Below are 24,160 nucleotides of genomic sequence, written 5' to 3'. Positions count from 1 at the left end.
CAAAATAGGAGAACTCAAACGAAACAAAGAAGCAAGAAGGCAGCGACATTGAAACTGAAAGCGCGAGAAGAGGAAGGTAAACAAAATTCAAGAAACAACAACCATGAACATTAGACAATTACCCTTATAATTTGCAGCGTCAGGAGATCGTTTTTAATCATACATCGTACATTAGAATCCCAATATTTATTGATGAAACAGAACAGACAATATTTTAAAAGAAAGGAAGAGAAGGAACTAGGCAGACATGCAACCAATGCCATGTCTGGAAATGGGAAAGACGAGGAACAAGCCACTGCAAAGGAGTCCCACCAAGAGAGGAAAACTCTCCCTAACCTGCTCCAAGTCCTTCTCGTGCCCAGGGAACAGACAGTTGGTGACCCTGTGATCGGAAACAGCAATGGCCACGAAGATCATCACGGACATAACGGCGTGGACGAAGTCGGTGAAGCCCATCTTGAACTTGTCGTCGCTCGGCACAGGTACGGCGGGGAGAGAAGGCTTGAAGACGGAGAGGCCGCGCGTGGTGACGAAGCCATAGTATAGGGTTCCGTCAGGGCCGTGGAAACTGTCGGTGAAGTGGAAGAAGAAGCAGGAGAGGGCGCAGACAGAGAGGAGGAAGTTGATCATGAGCGTCTGCACATGGCTGCACTGTCCGTTCTTGTAGATGGAAGGCAGCACCATCTCGAAGGTTAGGAGAGTGCCCGTCGGAAGGAAGTTTCCGAGGAGAGAGGTTTTGGATAGAGTTTTCTGAACACCCTTTGCCATCATCGCACGACGCTTGTTCTGTTGCGGGTTCTTGTTTGTTCCTCCTTCCTCTGCTGGTGTAGTTGCATTGTACACTTTGACACCCATTTCTTGATCCATTGTTACCAAATAGAACCAAAACATGCAATGAAAACAAAATGATGGATTCGGAGGTAGAGCATTATATATTGTGCCATGCAATTCTCACAGTTTTAACAGTTTGAAATTTTGGGACGGTTTTGACGGTTTATGATCTTTTAAACTGTGTTCTGTTTCCTAGGTTCTGTTTGCTAGAGCTTTATATATTGTGCCATGCAATTCTCAAATTTAGACATTTTAAATTTTTGGGACGGTTTTGACTGTTTATTATCTTTTAAACCGTGTTGAAGGGATGTGTTAGATTTAGTGCATCGATAATAGGGTAATTTTGTGTTTGTCGATGTTTGTTTGTGTAGATATGTACTAACAGGGCATTTAATCACAAAATCATATGTGTAGAATTATGGTGTCGTAGTTTTGGAGCTGCTCAAGTTCTTGGTGATAGTTATTTAATCAATCTATTTATTCGCCACTTGCAGTTCAGCAGTACCTTTTTGTAACAAACTTGCATGTGCTGGTGTTTAGGCTCTGCCTCTTTTCACTGATAGAAAAAATGTTGTAAAGATTATGGATCCTTCGTTAGAGGATCAATACTCTATGAAAGAGGTTGCCCAGGTGGCTGCAATTGCTGTAATGTGTGTAACCGAGGCAGATATCGTCCTCTCATGACTGATGTTATGCAGTTATTGGTTCCACTGGTGAAGACTCAAAGGTCTCCTTCAAAATGGTAAAGATGGTTTCGTAGAACCAGAAAATACTGTGTGCTATACCAATGCTCAAAATAATGTGTTGAAACCAACGTGTAAGAACCACAAGGCAACCATGTAGGTATTGTATCGAATAGTTGATGAGTTTGACTACGAGAAAAATAACAAAGTGCAAAATTTTTAAAAGAAGTGTGAAATATTATGGAGAAAACATACAACGAGAAGACCAAGTAAAGCAGTCTGACTCCGAACACTCAAGTGTAAAATATTATGGAAAAAACATACAAGGAAATGACCAAGTAAAGCACGTCTGACTCCAAACAGTCACGAGCAAGTTGGAGAACATGAGGATGAAGGAGACAAAACGAGTTTCAAGTACATCACTGTTGAAACTATAGTAAACTAATTCAGCAGAAATGGAGATACTCATGAATGCAAATTCATGCATACAATTAGGCTTATTCTGCATCAGTTAAAATTGCATGAATGTATTTTGAATATTTTGAAGTAAGTTAGTACCATTACAGTGAAAGATAAGTTTATGGAATTGTGGATAAATTGATCAAAGCTTAATGATACTTCCAAAATTAAATCAAAAGTTAGCAAATAATCAAAGTTATAAGAAGTCAAACATTACATGAAGATAGCAAAAAGAACATGAAAAAACAAAAAATGGGAGAAAGCAAACAAAAAATAGAATATGTGATTTTTTTTTATCTTTTTCATGTGAAAGGGCTTTAATAATGTAATAGTCATTATGATAAAAGAAAATTTGATAAAGATACTTAAGAAAAATCATTAGGAGACATTATATAAACCTTTTGGGGGAGCAATTATGGCCAAGTCTCAACCATCCCGTCTTTCCCCTCTATTTTCTTCTATACCTTTCATGAAATTTTAAAGTTTGGATCGATTTTCTTGTAATTTCAATAATCAATTTTGGAATTTCAACTATTGAACTGTTTATTTTTATTTATTTATTAGTTATTTTTTTATTCTTTTCATCTTGAGTTTTATTTGTTACTTTCGATATTATCTTTGAATGGTATTCAGAAGTCAATTTTATGCATAATAATTAATAAAATTTCGTATTAATTTTTCATTGGTAATTTTTGAACAAAATATATTATAATTAATTTCATTATTCTTCTTCTCTTAAAAATGTGTATGCATGGATAAGTTTATGGGAGAAGCTTACCAAACTTTTATGATAACTTTTTGGGAATTTCTTCCTACACTTCCATGTCTTCTTCTTATACCCCATGAGCAAAACGAAAAGTCAAATTTACTTTCATTTCCTTCCCTTTTCCTTTACTGCACTTCTATATTTTCTTCCATCTCCATCCTATTTTTTTCTTTTACCTCTACCCCCGTCTTCTTCCTCGTCTCTAAACCCACCCCATCTTCTTCATGCAACCCCTTCATTGCATAGAGTATGTGTGTTTTTTTGTATTATTATCCCTTTTGGTTTTATTTCATTTGGTGAATACCCATTAACATTAGAAGCATTACGAATTATATTGTTTATAATGAAAATTAACATTACATATAATACCATTCGGTATGTAATTTGTATTATCAATTATTTTATAACTATATTACATTCCGAATTATACAATTTATCAATAAAATTTATATTATGAATTGTCTTTCGAATTTTCATTATAAATTATACAATTCATAATGTAAATTTATATTATAGATTATATAATTTAAAATGAAATTTAAATTAAAAATTGTCTTTCATATTTATATTATAAATTTGAAATGTAAATTTACATTTGATTTGTAAAATTAATATTTTTTACTTTTGAATTATATAATTAGTACGAAACTATAATTTCAATAAGAATATAATTGAAATTTTAAAAAGTATATGAGATGTAGAAAAGAAAACATGAAGGTTCCGAACTTTTCCAATAGAAAATACTTTTATAAAGCCAACTAATTTCATTTATTTTTTATACGATAATTTAATCTCGAAATAAACTTTTCACTTTCATTAATAACAATTTATTAAAAGAAATTAAGAAATTAATGAGATCATATTATTCGATCGGAAAGAAGAAGAAAAAAAGAGACAACCTTAAAAAAACGAGAGACCATCATCAATGGTCCCACAAAAACTCCACATTTTAAATTCATGAATTATCTATGGCCATGAAATTCTCACACTGAAAATGTTCTTTCTTCCCATTTCTGTTCCAAAATCATCTGTCATTTCCAACCTCAAACTCCTCCATGCTTTCACTTTCTTTGGGACCCACCTGGTGGATTTTCTTCCTTCTCAATCTCTCTACATGCATAATATATATGTATAAATGTAGGTTTAGTTGCGTTTGTTTTTGACAGATGTAATCAATCAGTTCAAGTTCCTCGGTTTATCACTTTCTACACCTTCATATCCTTCAACTGCAAAATCCTTATCATCTCTGCTAAGTTTGTGAAACCAATTAGCCTTGTTGTTATTCGTAGCTTCTCATGGCGTCATCAATAAGTGCCCAAGCTTTGGTTCTGCTTCATAGCAGAGGAAACCCTTGTCTCAGATTTCCACAGAAAAACGGTGTCGTTTTTGAACATTCGCAAAGCTTGGGAATCAGTACGCGCATAAAGGCAACAGGTGGTAACAGTTTAGGGGCAGATGAGGGTAAAGACGGCGCAGAAGCTGTTGAGGGCATCAATGAAAAGAAAAATAAGGTGCTAGCTTTGCAAAAGGATCTCCTTCAACAGGTATTAATTTCTCTCCTCTATATATTCCATAATAATACTACTCAACAATTTGCTATTATCTTGCTTTAATGTTGGATTAGAATAATATGTTGTATTAATTATTTTAAACTGCTAATGGTGGAAGAAGAAATTTATACATTTCTAAAAATATACACACAACTATATGCATTATTAATAAATGTGACTATCGTTATTAATTATATTATAATTTATGAATGAGACATTTGATACTTTGAATTAGTTACAGTATTAAAATTAATCTGCATTATGCAATTCATTAAAGCCTCCAAGAAAAAATATATATATCTCACCGGATAGTTCAGAACTAAATCGGTTAGGAACCAAAATTAATACATAATAAAATTAAAAAACAGATCCATAATTTAGATGGAATGACTTTTTTTTTTTAATTTATTCTGTAATTGGATTTAACTTTCATACAAGGATGGGAGGAGTATGCTTTGAGAGAACAAAATACAATAATAACTTAATTAAAATTTATATTTTGTGTAAATGCCTTATATTTGATTTTATCACAACAGTTGGAACAACTTTCTATTTATTTTATCACAATTATGTACTATCTATCAAAGACACCCCCCTTAAAGGTGTTTCTTTAACTACAGTTTGCAAATAATGGAACAGAAGATCAATCAATTAAACAAATATATTCTGCTTCATCAGAATCTGTTTGATTTCTTTGGTGCTTTCTTAAACCAGCAAGTTATTCCATGCATGCATATGGTTTTCTCTTGTCCATTTGTAGGTTGTGGAAATAAAGAAACTGGTTTCTTCCGAAAAGAGTGAGAACATTCTTGGATCAGAAGTGAACAGGACGTCTTATGAACTCGCTAACAAATCTTTCACAAATAAACCAAGTCCACAGAGTGCTTCCACCAGGGATGGCAATGCAGTTAAAAACCAAAATGGAATTATTGCTTCACCAAACTATGTCCAGTCTAGTGAAGACAAGACACATAAGACTAATAGGCCTGATACTCTCTCAGCCTTCTTTGTAAATGGTACTGAAAATTTGAGTCTAGAGGTTGAGAATCAGGAAGGTATAAGTGAATCTACCCCTATTGAGAGTGAAGGTGAAACAGAAACACCCCAACCTTTGGCTGGGACCAATGTCATGAATGTCATATTGGTTGCAGCAGAATGTGCTCCCTGGTCAAAAACAGGTAATAACTTGATCTGTGTTTCCTTGTTAAATTCATGTTGGTTATGTGTCCTATTACAAGGTAAGGCACTATTGAGAATTGTCTTCATCTAAGAACTTAAAACTGGTTATGTGTAATCTAGTGCATGCATTAAATTTTTTCAGGGTTGTTTGAAAACACGAATAATTGACAAAAGACTAAAAAGAAACTGGAAACACTTTTGTTATATCCATATAGGTTTTCAACTACTTCCATGAGAAGATCCATTGAGCTCTCTCTGTCTCATCTCTTTTCCAAACTATTTATTGCCCTTTATGCATGTCATTTTCATTTTTATGTAATTTAAAGACTTATATCCCTATGCTAATTTTAATAGGTGGGCTTGGTGATGTAGTTGGTTCCTTGCCAAAGGCTTTGGCTAGACGTGGACATAGAGTTATGGTAAAATACTAATTTTTTAATGAATTCAGTCTCACATTCTAGGGAAGAAATCACACTATTCAAATTTGCTGCTTGCTAAGGGAAGAACAACATGAACTTCACAAAATATTTTCCTTGCTTGGTTCCTTTTGAATAATATATCAGATTTCTCTTTTCTTTCTTTCCTATAGGTTGTGACACCTCGCTATGGTAATTATGCGGAAGCCCAAGATACAGGGGTGCGAAAATGGTACAAAGTAGATGGTCATGTATGCAGTATACTTTATTAGTGATTAATTAAATTCTTTGAATCTATTAAGTTGATAATATTTTTATAGTGCTGTAACCTTTCCAATTATTAATTTACAGGAGGCGGAAGTAAAATATTTCCAAGCCTACATTGATGGTGTAGATTTCGTTTTCATTGACAATCCACTTTTTCATCATCTAGAACGTAACATATATGGGGGAAGCCGATTGGTAATAGTCTATTATTTATTAAGTTGAGGATCACTGTTATGTATGATCAGTGTTTATCGTATAACATTATCCAGCACATTCTCAAGTCCCTAAAAAGAGAAAAGATGGGTAAAGAAAATAGCCTTCTGAGTTTTTAAGCTATTGTTTTCCACCATTAGTTAGATGATTGCAAGGTCTAAATCAAAATGCTGCAACGTTACGTTTGTATTATTTCTGAGCTATTTGACTCATGTTGTCCTTTATGGAACAGGATATTCTAAAACGTATGGTGCTGTTTTGCAAGGCAGCGGTTGAGGTACATAAACTAAATTGATTTCTGAAGTGACTGAATCAAGAAATGGAAAACTCAGCTATAACATTTCAAGATTTTTAGCAGATTGCATGTGCTATTTTCTTATGCTGTAACAAATATATATATATATATATATATATATATATATATATATATATATATTTATATAAAAGATCCAGATTATGGACATATGTGGCTAACACGATTGCTATGCTTTTTATCAACGGTGAAGTTTTATTTCAAATCCTTATTTCTGCATACCTGCAACGTGACAAAACGAATTTAACAATTGCAGGTTCCATGGCACGTTCCATGTGGAGGTGTTTGCTATGGAGATGGAAATTTGGCTTTTATAGCAAATGATTGGCATACTGCATTGCTGCCAGTTTATCTGAAGGCATATTATCGCGAGCAGGGTTTGATGAAGTATACAAGATCAGTTCTTGTGATTCATAACATAGCTCACCAGGTTCCATCTGAATCTAGAAAACCATTTTAATTTTTTTAATTCATTGTTTTGGTGTAGCTTATTAAGGAGCTGCTGGATATATTTTTCGTGTTTTAGGAATAAATATGATCCACTAGTCTATTTGGATGGGAAATGAATGTATTTTATGATTATCAGTTAATCACAGTAACCAGAGTGATAAATACCACAGTAGCTTTTATAAACCCTTTGCAGATAATGATATAAAAAAGTTCAGTCAATTCTGATGTAAAATGTTCATATGTCTTTTCAGAAAGCAAATGAAATTAACAAATCAAGAAAAAAGTTTTACTCAACCTATGTGTCTGAGTTACTAAACTACCAGCCAGTTATATCAGAAATCGAACTTATACCTCTGAAAAAGAAACTACCTCAAGTGGGGGACAGATCATTGAAGCTGATTTCATTTACTTAATTAGTCTAAACTGCACTGTTTCTTTTACAGGGTAGGGGGCCTGTTGATGATTTTTTCGCTGTGGATTTACCTGAACACCACATGGACCTTTTCAAATTATATGACCCCATTGGAGGTGACCATTTCAACATCTTTGCCGCTGGTTTAAAGACAGCAGACCGTGTTGTCACGGTTAGTCATGGGTATGCGTGGGAGCTCAAAACTTCTCAAGGTGGTTGGGGCTTGCATGGGATCATAAAGGAGAATGATTGGAAATTGAAGGGCATTGTGAATGGAATTGACGACAAAGATTGGAATCCTCTGTTTGATGTTCACTTGAAATCAGATGGCTACACTAACTACTCCCTTGAGACACTTTCTAGTGGCAAACTTCAATGTAAAACAGCATTGCAAAAGGAGCTTGGTTTGCCTATCCGTGAGGATGTCCCACTAATTGGCTTCATTGGAAGGTTGGATCCACAGAAAGGAGTTGATATCATAGCTGAAGCAATTCCTTGGTTGATGAGTCAGGATGTGCAATTAGTCATGTTAGGCTCTGGAAGGCCGGATCTAGAACACATGCTTAGGCAATTTGAAAGCCAACACAATGACAAGATAAGGGGATGGGTTGGTTTTTCAGTGAAGATGGCTCACAGGATAACTGCAGGCGCAGACATATTGCTCATGCCATCAAGGTTTGAGCCATGTGGATTGAACCAACTTTATGCCATGAACTATGGAACAGTTCCTGTTGTACATGCTGTTGGTGGACTGAGAGACACAGTGCAGCCTTTTGATCCTTTCAGTGAGTCTGGCCTTGGGTGGACCTTTGAAAGTGCAGATTCAGGTAAGTTATCAAATGCATTAGGGAATTGCCTATGGACCTATAGGGAGTATAAGAAGAGCTGGGAAGGTCTTCAAAGGAGAGGAATGACACAAGATCTTAGTTGGGATAATGCTGCTTTGCAGTATGAGGAGGTGCTTCTTGCAGCCAAATACCAATGGTGAACTTTTTGCATTTATTTCCATCAAAGCAAACTTTTCACAATGGAGCTAATTCATGTTTAATAGTTTCATTGTATTAATTGTTGTACGAGGGAAAATAACTGTGCAAGCTGTTGAAATTCTATTGGTTATAGTTAGAGGGTTTATGATGGGGATTGGAAAGCGAAATTTTGGCGCTGTAAGGATTGTGTAACTGTAATATTGTGGGTTGCAAGTGTTCAGCGGCTCAAATGTACTAATTATAGTATGCAAATCTGATTTTCTATGATACGGTTTTAGCTTGATTTCTCATGAAGTATCCGTATTAGTATTGCACATTTCCTCACCTTCTTCCATCATTATCATATACATGTATTTTCAAAGCAACTACTAAACGATAATACGAGCATTGCCATGAAATGGAATCTAAACTTTCTAAAACTACTTCAGGAAAGGATTAATATTTGTCGGTGAATGATACAAAAGAATAATGTGTTATATCTTATTGTGGTAAATTAAGAACTATTGATCACTCATAAAGTTTAATGTGGAGAGGAGGAAGGAGAGACAGTGATATTTCAAAGCAAGATTTCAAAGCAAGGTCGTTTAATTCCATGTATTTCATTCTCGTTGTGGCAGCATCTACAGAATCTCACAACTAATGATTGTCCTATCAAAATATGGATATCTTTCACCGCACTACATCTGTGAAAATTGCATTGCCTAAAAAAGCCCAACAGTATCCAGAGTCAGCTTGTGGATATTAGAAAATTCTGTCATTCAAACCACTAAATCATTCACCAAAACTTAAGCACAGATCAACGCTTACACAATCACAGGAGGCAAATATTGTCCACTAAAATTATATCATTTAAGTGGTTAGCGGTAAGATTATATCACGTTAACTGAAAAAAGATGGTAAGATTTGTCTTCAGAACACCAAAAAAACAGAGGATGTCTAATTTACACAAGTTAGATAATAATCCCATCAAAATGGTTTGATGTAATTCTTGATGGTATTGGCTTTATCTTTTACAATACTATCATAACAGTGTCTTTCTTAAACAATCTATCATTTATCAAGAACACTATATGAGTTTCAAAACATGTTTATGTAACTAATAAACAAATTAAGACCTATTTTCAGGCCTTCTGAAAAAGTCAAATGAATAAGCGAGACAGAACATACATGGAGGAGAACATACATCATATACATCATACATTATGAAGATGTCAGTAACAAAGAGAATCATACAACATATACATTATGAACAGAATCAAACATCATACATTATAATCCTAAATTTGTTGATGAAAGGAAGAGAAGGAACTAAGCAGACATGCAACCAATGCCATGTCTGGAAGTGGGAAAGACGAGGAACAAGCCACTGCAAAGGAGTCCCACCAAGAGAGGAAAACTCTCCCTAACCTGCTCCAAGTCCTTCTCGTGCCCAGGGAACAAACAGTTGGTGACCCTGTGATCGGAAACAGCAATGGCCACGAAGATCATCACGGACATGACGGCGTGGACGAAGTCGGTGAAGCCCACCTTGAACTTGTCGTCGCTGGGCACAGGCACGGCGGGGAGAGAAGGCTTGAAGACGGAGAGGCCGCGCGTGGTGACGAAGCCATAGTAGAGGGTTCCGTCAGGGCCGTGGAAACTGTCGGTGAAGTGGAAGAAGAAGCAGGAGAGGGCGCAGACAGAGAGGAGGAAGTTGATCATGAGGGTCTGCACGTGGCTGCACTCTCCGTTCTTGTAGATGGAAGGCAGCACCATCTCGAAGGTGAGGAGAGTTCCCGTGGGAAGGAAGTTTCCGAGGAGAGAGGTTTTGGATAGAGTTTTCTGAACACCCTTTGCCATCATCGCACGACGCTTGTTCTGCTGCGGGTTCTTGTTTCTTCCTCCTTCCTCTGCTGGTGGAGTTGCATTGTACACTTTGACACCCATTTCTTGATCCATTGTTACCAGATAGAACCAAAACATGCACTGAAACAAAATTCTGGATTTGGAGTTAGAGCTTTATATATTGTGCCATGCAATTCTCACATTTTTAACAGTTTGAAATTTTGTGACGGTTTTTGGCGGTTTATGGTCTTTAAACTGTTTCTTTAACTACAATTTGCAAAACAAGATAATAGGAGCATTGCGATGAAATGGAATCTAAACTTTCTTAAACTACTTCAGGAAAGGAACTGATATTTGTTGCTGAATCTTATAAAAGAATAATGTTTGTGGAGAGGACGAAGGGATTGCATTGACATTCCCAAGGCTCCACCTTTATCAATGAAAATTACTTATTCAGTGATTAATAAAAGTAATAAATATTTCAGATCTATAAGATGATTTAAAGATTAATTATGATAACTCAATTCTTATATAAAATCAAATTTTATAAGATTGATTCCTAATAATTCTTTAAAATATGTGAGACAATTATAGAATTTATTTGAAAGAAGTACACCATTAGAGGAAAAAAATGGTTGAAGTTATTGACTCCCCAAAAATAAGTTAAATAGCTCTTAGACTTTATAACAATCACAATATAATTGTACGTCGAAATTTGATATTCATAGTCTTATCTAAATGGGTACAATCTTTTCGCTAGTTATTATAGTAATAAATCCAATATTGACTTAAATGATTAAGTATTAAGAGAATTTAAGTATTGACATAATTTTAGAAATTATGAAGTATATAATACGAACAACTAAAATCGTTCAATAATTTCTGATGCAATCAAATAATCAAAAACGGTTTGCATTTCACCAGAATAATCCCTTTAATTAAATTCCAATAACTGTGTTCTGAATTCAATACCCCTTTTTCATGATTTAGCACTATTGTTAGTGCCTCTTAGATTGCCACTTCACATTTCAATGCATTGCAGGTAGAGACAGCTGTTAATCATACTACGGGAATCACTTAAAACTAAGACTTTTAACATCAATTAATTCCAGAAAGACCTGAACATACAAAGAAAGAAAGATCACATACAAACAAAACACGACACTTTATTGATTCTATCAAAGGTAATGGACAGTTATTTAACACTCAACAGGATGATGTTACAATTACAAATTACAATGTGATTAATATTGGAAACTAAAACAGTGTATTGTAGCCCATTCAAAATGAATACATCAACAGATATTAACCAGCAAAAGAAAATTCTATAAACCTCCAACTATAAGGGGGGTGTTCATCAAAACGAAGCTCTTCTCTCCTCACTAAACTGCACATAGGAACGAGTTGAGAGTAGTCCAGCAAATCCCTTAGACAGAACCCCTTCAACTGCACATGGGGACATAGATGAACACAATGGGCTATTTTGTGTACTAGTTTCCATAAAATCCTCTGCTGTATTCCCTGATGGATACTCCTCAAAATCTGCTGCATCCTTAGGTCTACTTTTTTTACAATGTGAAAAAACAACATCGTTGGCATCCATATGATCATTTTTGTTGAAGTCTTCATATGACTTCCTCTTCACACCAGAAAAATTACTCAGCCCTGTAAGAAAACCATAGCCAAGTACTGAGATTTATAGAACAGTAAGGAATTGTTCGTTTAGTGATTTCACAAATAATTGTGTTTCCTAAATTTGTTTGTATCTTGAGCACATTTCTGATTTTAAACTTTGTCCCTGGTGTACTTGAACAGAACACTCAAAGAAAACAGAAAACAATGAGAAAGCACCTCTCCTTTTTAGGTTATTAAAACACTTATTTTGGAAACAATTTCAAAACTTAATAGAATTTGGATGAAAATTCGACTGCTAAGTAGTGTACAATCATTTTAAATAACTGTTAAACAAAAAATGAGAAGCGAATCAAGAAAGCCTAAGATTAGAATTCCTATATCAGGGAACTGACCAGGAAGGGAATCCTCCAAAACACATGACTGAGATTCTGGATCACCACACTGGCAATGGAAGTTGGAATTATCATAATATGATTCTTGCATCCTGCAGAACAATAAAATAAATGAAGTTAAGAGATGTTGATAAAATAAAATCCAGTGTATATAAAAGTAGTCACGGCCTTAAATTGGCTTTTAGCAAAGATTTTAGAAATGGTAAGGCAAATTAAACCCAGCAAAAATGTAGACCGTCATTGAAATAGAACAAGATTTCAAAGCAAGGTCGTTTAATTCCATGTATTTCATTCTCATTGTGGCAGCATCTACAGAATCTCACAACTAATGATTATCCTATCTAAATATGGGATATCTTTCACCGCACTACATCTGTGAAAATTGCATTGCCTAAAAAAGCCCAACAGTATCCAGAGTCAACTTGTGCATATCAGAAAATTCTGTCACTCAAACCACTTAATCATGACCAAAACTTAAGCCCAGATCAACGCTTTCACAATCACAGGAAGCAAATATCGTCCACTAAAATTATATCATTTAAGTATTAGCGATAAGATTATATCACGTTAACTGAAAAAAGATGGTAAGATTGGCCTACAGAAATGCCATGCCAATTCAAATGCCATACTTGAAAGGTGGTGCCATTTTTCTAGAAACTGAATCTGTCTCCTGTCAAAGACTCAACTATTATAAAAGACAAAGTTGCTTGATAGTTGAAGGTTCATGACTGCTTACATCTCTTAACACAACACTTCATGAAAGACCCTTTGAACTTCAAGCATGGGCATTGTGAAACCTTCAGATTCTACTACTAAAATGTTTGGAAGATTGTATTTAATTGGTCATGCTGGTGGACTTACTGGTGACTTTAATAATCCAGATCTCTACAATTGCTTAAAATTCAGGTTAATGGTGTTATTCTTCAAAATCCAGATGTTAGGAACAAGGATAGAACAAGTGAGTTGTTTAGGTCATGGAGGTGATCTGATTATGACTCAGGTCAAGGCAGTATTGACATTATGGTTTAAACTGATTCTGCTGAGAAAATTCAGCTTTAATTGACCTGTAGTTCTATTGATTATTATACCTTGTGAATAATTTTCTGCCTGGATTGAGTGAATCTTATATGTCCTAGACGGAATAGGAATTCTAGAATTTGTGAAATTCAAACAGCGAAAAATGGGGACTGGCAGATCACTGACGTGCTGATAAGGAAAAAAGTGACATAAGCGAATAGTTGACACCTAAAGGCATAAAAATTGAGGAGTGTTAATAGCACATAATATCAGAGCCTCTTTGACCAAGAAGATATTTGATCCTTGCCAGTCCCATTCTCTTAATTTAGGTGGTGATTGAATTTTAGCATCAGGAAGAGTAGGTTGGTAAGTAAAAAGTACATGCACCCTTGTTAAACTGACCGAAACCTATTTACTAATCCTATGGCACGCCAAAATAGCATGGTTAAGGTCGTCCTACAGAACCCTCAGAAACTATCTAATATGTCCATAACATGCAAAAGATAATCTTGAAATACGAAGACAACATATAATAACTCACAGTCCACTCTTTATGAAATAAGATGACCCAACATCGCACTCCTGATTTCACCCGTATAACATATTTGACATCAACCATATCCAATAAAATATTAATCCAATATTTGGCATCCCAGGAGGTTATATGGACCAATCAATGCCACTGAGCTCTATCAAAAACTAATACTAATTTTGTAAACCTAACATGAAATTCATCATCAATGTCCTAGTAAAAAATTAAGAAGCTTTGTTTGGCCATAAAGAAACCAAACCTGTACATGTGCTCGACAAAATCATCTATTAAAACTGGCCAAGCACCTGCAAGCATAAAATAAAAATGAAAACTGCATCAGTTCGACAACACCCCATGCACGTTCACTGTTAAACAATACGAAAATTCTTTTTACTGATCCCACTACTTAATTAAATGACATGGAGAGAGGTATACAGGTACTAACATCTGCATCTAATTATAGAAATGAGACAGGAAAACAGTACCTTCAGGATCATAGGCTTCCAGATTTTCACGGGTACACCAGCTGAAAGCTAAAACCTGTTGCCAGGTATCCTCAGAGATATTGTACCGTTGGTTTTTCTGAATAGAAAGTAATAGTTCAGCTTCCACAAAAGAAAAGTAAAATAACACAGTACTAGTAGGTTGTACAAATGGGATAGACCTAGGAAACCAGATCTAATCCACTTAACTCACTGGTTAAATGGACTGAGCTTATACATTGAGATTCCAATTGGCTAATAATATTAAGCTTCCCTAATCCGCACAGTCAAGGAACATGGGCCCAAGCCTAATTTCCCAAGTCTATCCTATGCTATAACATAAAATTGGCCCCTTTCATCCTTATTGTTTACATAGCCTTGTTTCTATTCATATTTTCCTCCGTTTGCCAGCAGAGTAGTTAATTGCATTCTATATCACTGCAAAGCATCACAGCTACAGGCTGCTCAGTGCAACCCCATACTGAGTCACATCTCACTGCCATGCCTGGAGCACCATGAATCACGGCTGCTATTTGCAGTCAACACGAACACTATTGCATCAGACAATAAAATCCCATTTGTTTTTGGACCCTTCAAATAATGTTTAGTGCTGTTTTGGAGAAGGGGTGATATTGAGATTTTGCTCCCCTTTTAGTTCATCACAACACGACTTACTTTCCCATTCTCACTCCTTTTGAAGGTTAAATAATGATGGTCTCTTCTCTCTTTGGCACAAAAAACCTCTCAGCTGCATTTCTAGCCAACTCATGGTTCAAGTCACACAACTTTGGCACACCTATTCTCTGATCTCTGCACTGTTCACATCCTTTGGGGTCTGTTTTGTTCACATCAAAGAGGTATCATTTTGTTTTATATTCTTTCTTTCACCGTTGTGTACAGATAGGCAACCTTATACTGCCCATTCTTATATACTTCTCTCTCCCTTTTATATTACTCAACTCTTGCTTTGATTAACTACTGTGTTTGTCTTAAAATTGTGATTTTTACTTATCAATAATGAATATTCCATTAATTATAGGTAATTATTTTTACTTTTAGCATCTATAAATATGTAAAATAAATTATTTAATTTATATATGGAAATTTCATAATATCGATCATCTCAATATTCACTACCCACTAAAGCAATTTTAGGGTTGGCTGTTATGCACTGCTATCTGAGATGGATCACTATGACTCCAGGTACTGTTATACGGAATACTAAAGTTTTTCAAGAATTGCAATGACTTAAAAAGAACTAATGTGATGGTATGGAAGAGGGATATTATATACCGTCTTACCCTTGTGTATGCAAAGAGACTGTTCCGAATTCAAACCTGTGACCTATTAAGGGTCACCAAGGCACAGCTTTGACATTGCACCAGGGCTCACCCTCTATTGGCATTATACTATTTTGGCAATGTTTGTTGTTATATTATGAAAAACTGTTGTTAGTTTTTAAATATTCACACCACTTCAGTATTGCAGCAGTATCAGCTTAACTTACGAAATCAAGGTGATTTGGTTTTGGAGTGGCTGATTCAACGTACCTTTTGGCTCAAGATAACACTTCAGTAAAAGTGTGTATACTATCCCACGTAGTATTTGCACTTCCAAGATTTTCCGTACCCAGAGAACACTACTTAATCTATGAAACTCCAATCCTTCTACTAATACCACAGTATTCCCCATAAGAAATTTGCATGTGGCTTTCTTCTCAAACACAGCCCTGATTACTAAGGAAAACCCTAAAACAGTTTCGCAGTCCTTAAGTATTATTTACCTCAACAAAATCACACCACGGATGAAGCAGTGAAAACCGCCCAGCAAGAACTAATTTCCATGCAGTTACCGCCCTGCTTACAGCTGCAAATTGTCAAATTTTAACAATTAAAGGAAATAAAGTGAGTATAGCATATTGCCAGCCACTATATTGAATAAAGAAGATTATGTTCAAATTATTAATCTTGGATGCTTACTAATGTTCTTTTGACCATCTTCACGACACATGAAGAAAACAAAATCATAGAACCGAGAGAATTCTGCAAAGTCCACCTAGACAGAGAAACAAAGGAAGCACCTATTTAAATTAAAAATGTATCATAGATAAAAATAAATAAATAAGAGTGCAAGATGTTTTGCAAAATTCTATATCTTTTCTCCTTCTCTCTCCTTATAGCACAGAAAATGCACAATCTCCTGAATTTTCATTTTTTTCCAGTAGAATCAGTAACAGGAGCAATTTATGTTAATATTTTAATTTGATGTCTTACTTTTGTGCGTCCAACTATTACAAATGGTAGTGGTAAAACGCTTCCTTTATAATTGAAAAAAAAAAGGAAATGCAATATCTAAAATTGCATAATTAAAAAATGTCAAAGCAATCAAACCTCACCCTCAAACCCAGATGAGACATGAGCACAAAAATTTCATCAAAAATTGATACCCTGGAAAATATGGCATGTCAACAATTTCGTTAGAAAAGAAACATGCATATGGTGTAATCAAATAATTTCAAGAGCATTTATATTAAAATTAACCTACACCTGATACAACAATAACTTCAGTACAAATGACAATGACAATTGACGGCAGACTGGAAAAGCAAATTTGTTCCTTTCGAAGCATAACTTCAATGCAGATTGCAAATGTAAAGCACAAAATATCCAAACATGACCCAAAATATTCAGAATTAAACTGAAGTTGAAGCCTACATTTTCCAAATATACGACAAACAACAAATTGGAGAAAATCTGAGATTTACTAATAGAACAATAATGATCATCAGAGAAAGAGACCTAAAAATGTATTTATTTAAACATTTATCTAATTTTATCATATTGAACAGCATCATCCAGACAACTGAATGAGTACTTTCAACATTTAGTTGGCTTGAGAGCAATTCTCTTAGCTGAATCAATCTAAACATTCAGATTCCACGTTAAGAATCTCAGTTTGTTCACACAAGATACCAATATTAATAATTTTTCATAGATGAAAAACTGCAAAAGCTAATTACTAACATATTTTCATTACCATATTTCCATTCATTATTGAGAAGGGAATTTCCCTTTAGCATTCATGGTTTCCTTGAAGGAAAATTTTCCTTAATTAAACTACAAAGTGTTTTATTTAAATGCACTGTTTTATTTAAATGCACTACTTGAAATTAAAACTATTAAAGAAAGTACAAGAAAAATGGAAGAGGATCTGCAGCGATATTCACAATCCTTAACTTATTATCATAATGCAAATTTATTGTACATTGTCCCATAAGAAACTACCGCCGGAAAATGTTTCTTTCTGAGTTCAATCTACTCCAACCATTTGCGAATAGAATCAACATAAAATTGGTGTACACTAATGGCCTACTTTAATGATACTCCGAAATCAACAAACTAGAATCAATATTCCAAGATGCTAACCACGGAATAATAAGGATCCTGACATGAATCAAAAAGAATAAGCAGCAAAACAAATTATATTAGAGCCGAGTTTTCAATCATGCGTTTAGTGGCACTGTAACAGCTACATGACACAGCTAGCAGCTGCTCCACAGAAGCTCATCATGTCACAACTCGCTGTCACACCCGGAGCAATGTCAACCGTAGCCATTTGTGGCACTTTGGACACTATTGCATTAGCAGAAATAAAGTCCGTTTTGACCCTGAACAGAAACCCTGTGAAGATGTTTAAGGGGGAAATCTTGGGATTTCGCCCCTTCCCCTATACATTAACCAGTTTTGGAGACCCTGTTAAGATCATTTGCATACTGAAATCATGCCAAGATCATTCCCAGCCCTCTCCACTGAAACCCTAAACTATTCGCTCAGATTCCATAAGCCCTTGTTGACTCCTGGCAAATTCCCAACAAACAACAGATTCACATAGTGCTCAGCGGATTGACACCTGTATTTAGTTCTCAAACACTAGATTTTGATCATTCATTGTGAATGTCTTTAACTTCAAATGTTTTTATATTATAAAATCTATGCTCAGGGTTTAGGATTCAAAAAAATGATCATCCCGCTATATGCTATCTTGATGTAGAATTTTTGGGATGGACGACTCCACTCCATTATATGACAATGACTGCTATCATTAGTGCAAAAACTACTTGGCTTCAAAATTATCACAGGAAATCTCAAAGAAACACAGACCCTGTACTAACTCGAGACTCCACCAACTTTGAGAGCTGTGTGAGCGCCTCCCTTGAGACCTTAGCCTTATGAAGGTCACTGTCTTGTCTGTACCCTTCTTCCCCAGCAATGCATGCATGTCCTGATTTTATGTCTGTACAACCATACTCAAATAAATAATAATAAAGAATAAAGAATCACACACATATATCACCACAATCGTAAATAAAAATGAAATCAAAATTAAAGAACTATTGTTCTAGTTCTTTTCTTTTTCATTGGAGGGAGGGGAAACTAAATCAATACCATGGTGCTCAAACAAAGCAACACCAAAAACCCGGAAAAAAAAATCAATTTCGGTGACCCATAAGCGCAAAATCTTGGAGAAACGAAACAAGAACAAAACTTGGTGCGTAATCAAAAATGAAATTGGTGTTAGCTACGCGTGATTGCAAAGGGGAAGTGGAAGAGATTACCAGAGAATCTTCGGTAAATCTCAAATATGTCGATCCGAGAGGCATCCATGGTGAACTTTGCCCTCTGAAGCTCTTGGACCAAGCAGCGAGCAGAGGAGAGAGGGACACACAGATAGTTGTTCTTAATAACCCAATGTATTCCAAACCCAACAGTTTCAAATTCTCCAACGAATGTTTTATATTTTTTGTTTTTATTTGATACAAAATAGAAGAAATATTGCTATGAAATACTATTATTAAAATATAAATAACTTAAAATAAGTTTTAATTTTGCTCTAACAAATGTACTATATTTTTTTTTTTTGTTTTTATTTGATACAAAATAGAATAAATATTGGTACAGCAATACTATTAAGAGCTGATATTTTGACACTAATTTTTTGCTCTTACATTCAACCGACAGGGATCTGAATATCTATTATTTTGACAATAATTTTGACACTATTTTGACAATAATTTTGATCTAAATATTATTTGATTGTGTAGTCAACAATAAAATCATTATTAATTTGAAAAATACATGTGTGAATAAATATAATGATTTACCACCATTCTAAAATCTTCCTTAAATTTATAACTAAATTGATAAATTGATATCTTTGTCCAAACTATATCAGTTTTAGCCAATTTTGGTCCTTGACTTTTCTTGTGCGCATTTTGCCCTCAATTCTTTTTAAATGTTATAAATTTAATCTGAAAACCATGTTGGATTAGTTAGTGTAGTTGGTTTGAAATCCAGATTGACGAAGTTGAAGAAGTGGAGAATGTAACATCTTTTTCTTTATAAGCAGATATCAATGTACAAGTACTTATTATAAAAATGATTAATAATGTTACTAATCAAAATTAGTCAGATTTACACTATAGTTCATAAATAGATAGGACTTTTTTTTTTTAATAAAGTCATAAGTATTTTAAACAGGATAAATCCCTTATTTAAAATAATCTTATACTAATTTTTCAGTATTTTGTCCCAACTCCAAAGTTATTATCTCCATCAACTTTTATCTCTGCTTCCATATATATAAAATATGTATAATCATCGCATAAGAAAAGTTTTTCAAAAGAATAAACTCAAATAGAAAGAGATTATATCTTATTATAGAAATTATTCATCTCAAACTTTGAAATAGAATAAAATTCGTAAAAGAAAAAATAATTTATAATAAAGATTATCAAAAACAAATCTTTGATGGAAATCGCTACTTAACTTGGTATTTCTCATTTTTCCATTTAAATCAATTGCTTCAACCAAACAACTCATTTAACAATATCATTTCATTATATGAACCAACCCAAAAATATATATACTTCACATACATCGAATCAAATACCAAGTATCAGCCCACGTATCTCAATATAATGGCTTAAACAACTATCAATCTCAAACAACTCAAGCAATCAGATAAATCTAGACTCTACTTCGGGAAGATGGTGTATTGAATAGACTCGTGAGACTTTGCACCTGTCATATTTTCTACCCAATCCTCCATTGATATTCCAACACTCAAGACTAATGTCCCCAAACCAAGCCATGACAGGATAACTCCACTAGTTCCCTAAGTATGATCCTCTTTCATATCATATTGTCCACCATGTGAAGTCTCCTTCGACTCACACCACCTAGACATCTAACTCTGTGAGTGAGATACTAGTTGAGTCAGGATAGTCTCACTCTTTGAGTCAGGATAGTCTTACTCACAGAATCCCCTTTCAATACACTTGGACTTAACCAAAATTAGTATTTTCCCTTGGAAATACTAATTTGACTACCATATATACTACAACTTTACATATACACATACACTAGTAAAGATAAATTCAGACAATCATAATTATCTTAAGTAGCATACAAGGAAACTATTTAGTAACAATATAAGGCACCAATAATTCACACTCTATAACAATCATATAAACATACCACAAATCTCAAAAATGAAAATACAATGTCACATTCAATATTACATTATTATAATACAAACATCGGGTCAAACATATTCATAGTTTATGCAACAATATTCCAAATTCACAGGTTTTTAATCACTTTTAAACTAAAGTGTTCACTAATTAAGGCTTATAAGGAGAAGTTATTGTACCACACCAAAAACATCAAATCCAAACAATTGTTTTACCACAATAACATCAGAGTCACACACATTCTTTTCTCGTCTTATAGGCTAACTCTTCCTTACATAATTATGATATTTCATACTAATACATTATCAAACACACTCAAGTATCAACTTTTCTCGTAAATCAATTTCTTTGTAATCACGTTCATACCCACTCCATTAAAAAAAAAACAGTATAAACAACAATTCATCTAGTTTCTCATCACACTTTATAAGTTCACAATCAGATCAAATCACCCTTCTTATAAGGATTATTCCAAATTTCAGCAAGCATATAAAGACAACATTCATACCATTCTTTCTTTCTTTTTTAATTCAACAATAAAACCTTAAAATTTCAATTAAATTAGCTTCCCTTACTCCAAAGAGAGTTTACCAACATTCTCCTTGGATACCCCCCACACTACTTAAGTTTGCCTATATACCACAAAACCCTACTAAAATTAGATTGTGATCTACTAAAATTAGATTGCGATCTCATGACAACCAAGGGATAAGGATTCATCTAGAACACAAAAAAACTATATGCAAACCCAGAAATTTTTCATGCATTGAAAATGATGATTGACTCCTAACAAAAGGGGAAAATTGTGCTTACCTACACGAATAGATTACTAAGAGCAGATTGTACGATTTGTTACAAAAATCTTGCTTTCACTGCTACAATCTTCAAAAGATGGGGAATGGTTAGATTCTAAGAGGAGCATAGCACAACAGAGAGAAGAATGAAATTGTTAAGGAAGATGAATAGAAAGGTGTTATGTTTATTAAAAGAACCTATTTTTATAGATTTTAACTTTTTAAGAAAATAACCATTTATATATTTATTGGGTTCTCCAATGGAACATTCTTACCATTGGCGGAACATGCATGTAACCGAGGGGAGCCATGGCTCCCCAAAAATCTTTAATTTTATTTTTTATATGTAATTTATATATTTTAAAGTTATATTATGTATAGATATATATATTAAGTTTTGAAATTTTTTTATCATTTTATTTATATATATTATTTATTTATGTATTTTTGTTGTTTAAAAAATAAAATAAAAATCAATTTGATGGATGTTCGTTAATAAAAAAAAAATAGGATTTTGCTTCTATACATGAGGTTTTTTTTTCAGTAAATTATCAAGAAAGTGTGAAAGTAAAAAAAAAAGATAAAAAAATAATCGGGGAAGAGATTAATGAACAGATAGATCAAGGAATGTATTATTATAATATATCTCATAAATCGATATTAATATTCTATTATGATTTATGTATCTTAAACTTATGATTCTCTTATTCCTATTACGATGTTTTTTCCAACTTAAGTTTTCCCCAAATTAGTATGAACCATATAATCAAGATTTTAGGAATTCTTTTATAAAATTGGCATGAACCCTGATTATAGTTTTCCTCATATTAGTATAATTATAAATTAAGAAATTTAAGGATTTTGTATTTTCAGTTTAAATTTGTAAAATTTATGAATGTATCTAGGTTGCGTTACAAATTTTGTTACTCATAATAAATTAGTTGAATAGTCTTAAATTGGAATAGAAAGCAAAAATATTAAAAATTGAAAAGTACATATGTGAATCGATGTGAACAAATAATTTAAGTAGTGAAAATGAAAAATTCATTTATTTAATTAATAAGAATAATTTATATATAAATAAATTTAATTTGACACCCTAAAATTTTTATCCAAATTCCGCAATTGATTGTTACAGTCCAACCCAACAAAACCTGATTCATTTATTTTATTAAACCATCATGTTGAAGATAAATCTTGAAAGCTTAATACTTTTTTTATCTTTCCTTCATTTCCTTTTGTGTTATTCATTAGTTTATTTATTATGCGTTGCTTGAGGATGAGGTATATCAAGATACTATATAATGTTTCAAGAATCATTAGAAAAACAATATAATATTTTCTTTTGCTCTTTATAATTATTTGAATCGATACTAGAATATGATATAAATGTCAAACTTCAACAAGTTGATATATCATGATGATAAAATTTTGTTTTTTAAAAGTAATGTCGTAACAAATCTTAAATCAACTTATTTCTCATCTATGTTATGATAACAAATCTTAAATTATAATAAAAAACTTTATAAAAAAGAATTATTATATAAAATAATATAAACATGATAAAGAAAAATATTATATTATAAAAAAAATAGGATTGAGTAATTAAACACTTTATACGCACACCTGTTTCCCAATAATAATAACTTGGTTTTTAACCTGGATTAACCACAGGAAATAGAGTTATAAATAAGGAGAATTGTTTTTTTTTTCTGACTAGTAAATTATATTAAAATTATTCTAGTAAATTTGAAGAAAATTCGATGAAAGTTTTCCAAATTAAGAGATGAATGTAATTACATTACGTGGAGGTAGAAATATTCCATTTCCTAATAGCTTAGTCATTTTAAAATCCAATTCGTAATTAACATTTCTTTATATCTCATGACACAACACTACTAGCTATTGTTGAGTTTATTTTAAGTTTTTATGGGTTTAGAGATGTTATCCAGTTAAAAAAACACAACAACAAAAATATTTAGTCTTCACCGAGTTAATCCTAAACAAACCAATAAACATAAAAAAAAAAATGCATGTTATGTGACTTCTGACAGTGAATTTATTGACTAGGTGCATTAAGATTTTTTTATTTAATACTTGATTGTTTAAAACTTGTGATAACTATTAGTTATTAATTTAATGAATATATTTTCAATCAATTTTCAGGCAATCGCGGACACATTGATCAGTTTAAATTAAAAATAAATAAAAATACCCTTTCTTTTATAATATTGACCTCAACTAACCAAATTTAGCCTCAACTAACCAACATGTCATATTTAACTTTTTTTTTTTCTATTACGTGATCTCAATATTTATGATTAGTTTTTATAAGGTGTTTCATTAAAAAAAACTTTGACTAACTATCTTTTCTTCATTCATTTAGATTCAGTTTTTTTTTTTTCATCAAGTTAGATTCATGTCAAA

General features: G+C 33.3%; 3 protein-coding genes and 1 pseudogene across 3 annotated transcripts; 1 reads left to right on the top strand and 3 right to left on the bottom strand.

The window, feature by feature from the left end:
- Window positions 1–148: 148 nt before the first annotated feature.
- On the bottom strand, window positions 149–870 carry LOC114186207 (protein DMP9-like). The gene has a single exon (XM_028074247.2). It carries the CDS (start codon window positions 865–867, stop codon window positions 238–240), a length of 630 nt encoding a protein of 209 aa, XP_027930048.1. The 5' UTR covers window positions 868–870; the 3' UTR covers window positions 149–237.
- A 2,898-nt stretch (window positions 871–3,768) lies between these two features.
- LOC114185453 (granule-bound starch synthase 2, chloroplastic/amyloplastic) lies at window positions 3,769–8,819 on the top strand. Its single transcript, XM_028073181.2, has 8 exons — window positions 3,769–4,283; window positions 5,050–5,467; window positions 5,823–5,887; window positions 6,058–6,135; window positions 6,236–6,346; window positions 6,597–6,641; window positions 6,934–7,107; window positions 7,571–8,819. Exons 1-8 carry the CDS (start codon window positions 4,035–4,037, stop codon window positions 8,525–8,527), a joined length of 2,097 nt encoding a protein of 698 aa, XP_027928982.1. The 5' UTR covers window positions 3,769–4,034; the 3' UTR covers window positions 8,528–8,819.
- Window positions 8,820–9,409: 590 nt separating this feature from the next.
- LOC114183003 (protein DMP9 pseudogene) lies at window positions 9,410–10,679 on the bottom strand (annotated as a pseudogene).
- Window positions 10,680–11,495: 816 nt separating this feature from the next.
- On the bottom strand, window positions 11,496–19,192 carry AAR3 (defective in cullin neddylation protein (DUF298)). The gene is made up of 9 exons (XM_028073862.2): window positions 19,023–19,192; window positions 18,568–18,700; window positions 16,803–16,854; window positions 16,387–16,462; window positions 16,191–16,273; window positions 14,411–14,507; window positions 14,185–14,230; window positions 12,377–12,468; window positions 11,496–12,014 (listed from the first exon to the last, which is right to left on the bottom strand). The coding sequence occupies exons 1-9, from the start codon at window positions 19,069–19,071 to the stop codon at window positions 11,707–11,709; spliced, it is 936 nt and encodes a 311-aa protein (XP_027929663.1). The 5' UTR covers window positions 19,072–19,192; the 3' UTR covers window positions 11,496–11,706.
- Between the last annotated feature and the right edge of the window lie 4,968 nt (window positions 19,193–24,160).

This window comes from Vigna unguiculata, chromosome 5 (genome assembly GCF_037176805.1).
Source record: "Vigna unguiculata cultivar grain cowpea cultivar isolate G323 ecotype 2 chromosome 5, ASM3717680v1, whole genome shotgun sequence".
Classification (NCBI taxonomy): Eukaryota; Viridiplantae; Streptophyta; class Magnoliopsida; order Fabales; family Fabaceae; genus Vigna; species Vigna unguiculata.
Note: the sequence above shows the minus strand (reverse complement) of the source record. Positions and strands in the feature narration are given on the sequence as shown.

Bases quoted from the DNA above. Each gene is read 5' to 3' on its own strand.
- LOC114186207 (XM_028074247.2), bottom strand. From the start codon at position 867: ATGGATCAAGAAATGGGTGTCAAAGTGTACAATGCAACTACACCAGCA.
- LOC114185453 (XM_028073181.2), top strand. From the start codon at position 4,035: ATGGCGTCATCAATAAGTGCCCAAGCTTTGGTTCTGCTTCATAGCAGA. The intron at 5,468-5,822 runs GTAATAACTTGA...TAATTTTAATAG, and splicing joins TGCTCCCTGGTCAAAAACAG to GTGGGCTTGGTGATGTAGTT. The intron at 6,642-6,933 runs GTACATAAACTA...TAACAATTGCAG, and splicing joins TTTGCAAGGCAGCGGTTGAG to GTTCCATGGCACGTTCCATG.
- AAR3 (XM_028073862.2), bottom strand. From the start codon at position 19,071: ATGGATGCCTCTCGGATCGACATATTTGAGATTTACCGAAGATTCTCT. The intron at 16,463-16,802 runs GTGAGGTTTGAT...TTCTCTGTCTAG, and splicing joins TGTCTCATCTGGGTTTGAGG to GTGGACTTTGCAGAATTCTC. The intron at 14,231-14,410 runs GTACTGTTTTCC...TTATGCTTGCAG, and splicing joins GGAAGCCTATGATCCTGAAG to GTGCTTGGCCAGTTTTAATA.